The following is a 3012-nucleotide window of genomic DNA, read 5'->3' as shown; positions in this document are numbered from 1 at the left end:
AACAATAATAGAATAACGCAACCTGTATAACAAATATAAAAACAACAACTGGAGTTTTGTATATATCCCAAAACCAAAAGTGCACATACCGATACATTTAAATATATTTACGTTCCAATTTCAACGTACGCATACATTTTAACATAAAAGATTGTTCTATAACATCTAAACCAACACGATCAAGCGCCCTCAGGTCAATAATAAATACTTGGTGGTAAAAAACTTCGCCCATTGCTCACGAACCACATCAATTTCCTCACTAGCATAAGGCGCAGTCCTCGGAGTATAGACCTTACAAAAACAAAAATTTGATGGAGCATTAGATCGATTAAATGCAAATGAAATGTCACATTTTAACATTCAAGCAACTAATGACAATGTATTAATAGTCTAGAATACGAATGAATTAGTTACTTACCTCATCTAGCCGACCTTCATAGTCATGTTGTAACGTGACTATCTCTAACATGAACTTCATAACGTAATAGCCACACTCAGTTCCGCCGATTTGTTGACCACACTGATTAAGAAACATAATACTTTATCTTGCAAGGCCAATAGTTAATAAAAACAAAGCAAAAAGCTAATTAAGAAACATGTTATACCTCTATATGAATGGGTTTACACGACTTAAAACTCGTTTTATTCGGACAATGCCCACCATTGCACTTGTACACTTGGTATGCCCTAGAATATTAACCATGCATATTTAGTATAGTATAAAAGGATACTGAGATGAAAGAGATTTAGGAGTTGATGAAATTCCTACGACAAAAAGACTGAGATAACTGATTTTAACCAAGTCGACAATTTATAAATATTAAGCATGTACATTTAGTTGAATATGAAAAGGATACTGAGATGAAAGAGATTTAGGAGCTCCTAGTCGTGCTTTGTCAGGGGACAGACGCAACAAGCTGTGCCACTCTAGACACTGTCAGATTGACTAAAGAATTAGAGTTGTCTTTAGATTCATGGTAAGCACCAAGTTCCCTAGCCAGCTGAAGAACGCCTTCATTTTCTAACAAGCAGAGTTCAACTAATCTGTCAATAATTGGAGAGAAACAAAATGCTAGTATTAGATAAATTCATGATTGCATCAGGTGGACAAATTGCCATCAAACTTTCAGTAGGAACATGACAGAATTATACGCGGGATCATCCTTAGCAAGAACAAATTTGAAAATCAACAAGTGCATCATCAACTTAATGACAACCTTTCAGCATTTGATCTTACTACACTGACATTGTGGCCTAGAGAAGGAATCAAGACTTGGACAACCTCAAGAACGAGACCCTCTATGAAAAATACATCATAAACAAGCTTCCTTGCAGTCAAAGGGAAGCAAGGTAGCCAATTGGAAGCAACATCTGCAAATAATCAAAAGAAGAAGAATTGTAATTATTATTTGAAAAATTTTAGCTGCAGATAATTGTTTCAACCAACCCAAGCTTCTCGATCTCACTCAAGCAGCTTAATTTGAAAACAATTACAACTGGTAGTCACAAGTGGCAAATCCTTTATTCACACAAATGGAAAACAACCCCAACTAGACTGCAAATCCAGCCTCTCGTATATTCCCATGTCACATTTTACCTCTTTGGTATCAATGGCCACAATCTTTGACATAACCTCTCTCTCACTTATATATTAAACCATCCTTCATAAATACCACTTAACAACTGTATTCATGTGCAAACCATTTGCCTCCTCTTCTGACCTATTCTTTACAAGCTAATAGATTAAGGAAATTGCACTAGTTATTAACTTTTGAAAAGAAAATGTAAGGCATTTGGATTAGCATGGAAAATTGTATGTACCTATGTAAGTTTTAATTTTACAGAACAGTGTAAGCAAGAACCATTAACAAAATGATGGGAGCATAAGCTTTTTTCTTACTGAAAGGCATTCCCCTCATGCATCCATTCGCTCAACAAAATGATCTTAGTAGGTTATGAACTTATGATTCCACATTTTACTTCTAGCAAGTAGCAACCGGACTTCATTTTATCATAAAAATGTAACAAAAGAACACTGAACATAGCAACATCACTGAATTAGATTTAAAACAGAAGAAATGAAAGGAAAGTCACCATAGATCAAAAATCTTGATAATGTAGGAAATGAGACTCCTTTATAGAAGACTTCCCACACTTGATTCCTCCTCTCACTCGTATAGGTTGCTTCTGCTTGATTGAGCTGAAATGTCAATTCCAAGGACATTATTATACATCAACGAAAGCTAGAATTCTACAACTGTAACCCCGAAAGACACACGAACACCCCCACCCCCTCCTTTGAGTTGGGTTAATAGTCTACAGATGCTACTTTCTTAAAGGCAAGGGTATATCGTCGAGAGAAGGTAAATTAGAAAGAATTGCAACAATTTGTACAATATACACTCATTTACTAGCATTCATCTAGTAAGCATTAAACAACATAGATTCATGAATTCTTGAACAATATATGGGCTTTGTTCTCTTCGCCTAAAATTACAAGTTTCAGTAAAAATTAGTTCGCATTCAGGCTAATAGTTCCAATAAGGGTTTCCTAGGCGACAAAGAAAGAACATTGATAACTTATTATAAGTCAGATAACAATAAAAATAGTTACCTGATCACTGTATTTCTCTGAGATTACTCCTGCAAAATCAATGAGCACACAAATACAAGATTATTAGCAAAACCCCATGTTTTCTTCTTTAATTCAATGCTTAAATCAATTCCCAAAATTAAGCTAACACCCTAGAAATTTAAGAATTATGATTCCCCCAGAATAATTAAACAGGCAAATTCTTGAGTTTTCCAGATTAATATAGTTCAAAATTACGATTTCTTTCAACATTTTTGAATAATGGGTGCTTCAAAAGTAATGAACTTGAGAAGAAAAATTGCAAAAAAAATGGAGATATTAAATTTAATTAAACGAAAAAATGGAGTTGTTTTTGTGCCCCTCCTGAAAGAGAGGAAGTGTCGATAGGGAAAATGAGGAGAGCGACGGAATGAAGAGCT

The 3012-nt window shown here is 34.7% G+C and overlaps 1 protein-coding gene across 1 annotated transcript; it reads right to left on the bottom strand.

The window, feature by feature from the left end:
- Positions 1-611: 611 nt before the first annotated feature.
- LOC130466310 (uncharacterized) lies at positions 612-2466 on the bottom strand. The gene is made up of 3 exons (XM_056835183.1): positions 2095-2466; positions 1218-1371; positions 612-1044 (listed from the first exon to the last, which is right to left on the bottom strand). Exons 1-3 carry the CDS (start codon positions 2222-2224, stop codon positions 897-899), a joined length of 432 nt encoding a protein of 143 aa, XP_056691161.1. The 5' UTR covers positions 2225-2466; the 3' UTR covers positions 612-896.
- Positions 2467-3012: the final 546 nt, after the last annotated feature.

The sequence above is a fragment of the Spinacia oleracea genome, chromosome 1 (genome assembly GCF_020520425.1).
Source record: "Spinacia oleracea cultivar Varoflay chromosome 1, BTI_SOV_V1, whole genome shotgun sequence".
Taxonomy (NCBI): domain Eukaryota; kingdom Viridiplantae; phylum Streptophyta; class Magnoliopsida; order Caryophyllales; family Amaranthaceae; genus Spinacia; species Spinacia oleracea.
The sequence above is the reverse complement of the archived record's forward strand: the minus strand, read 5'-3'. Positions and strand labels throughout refer to the sequence as shown.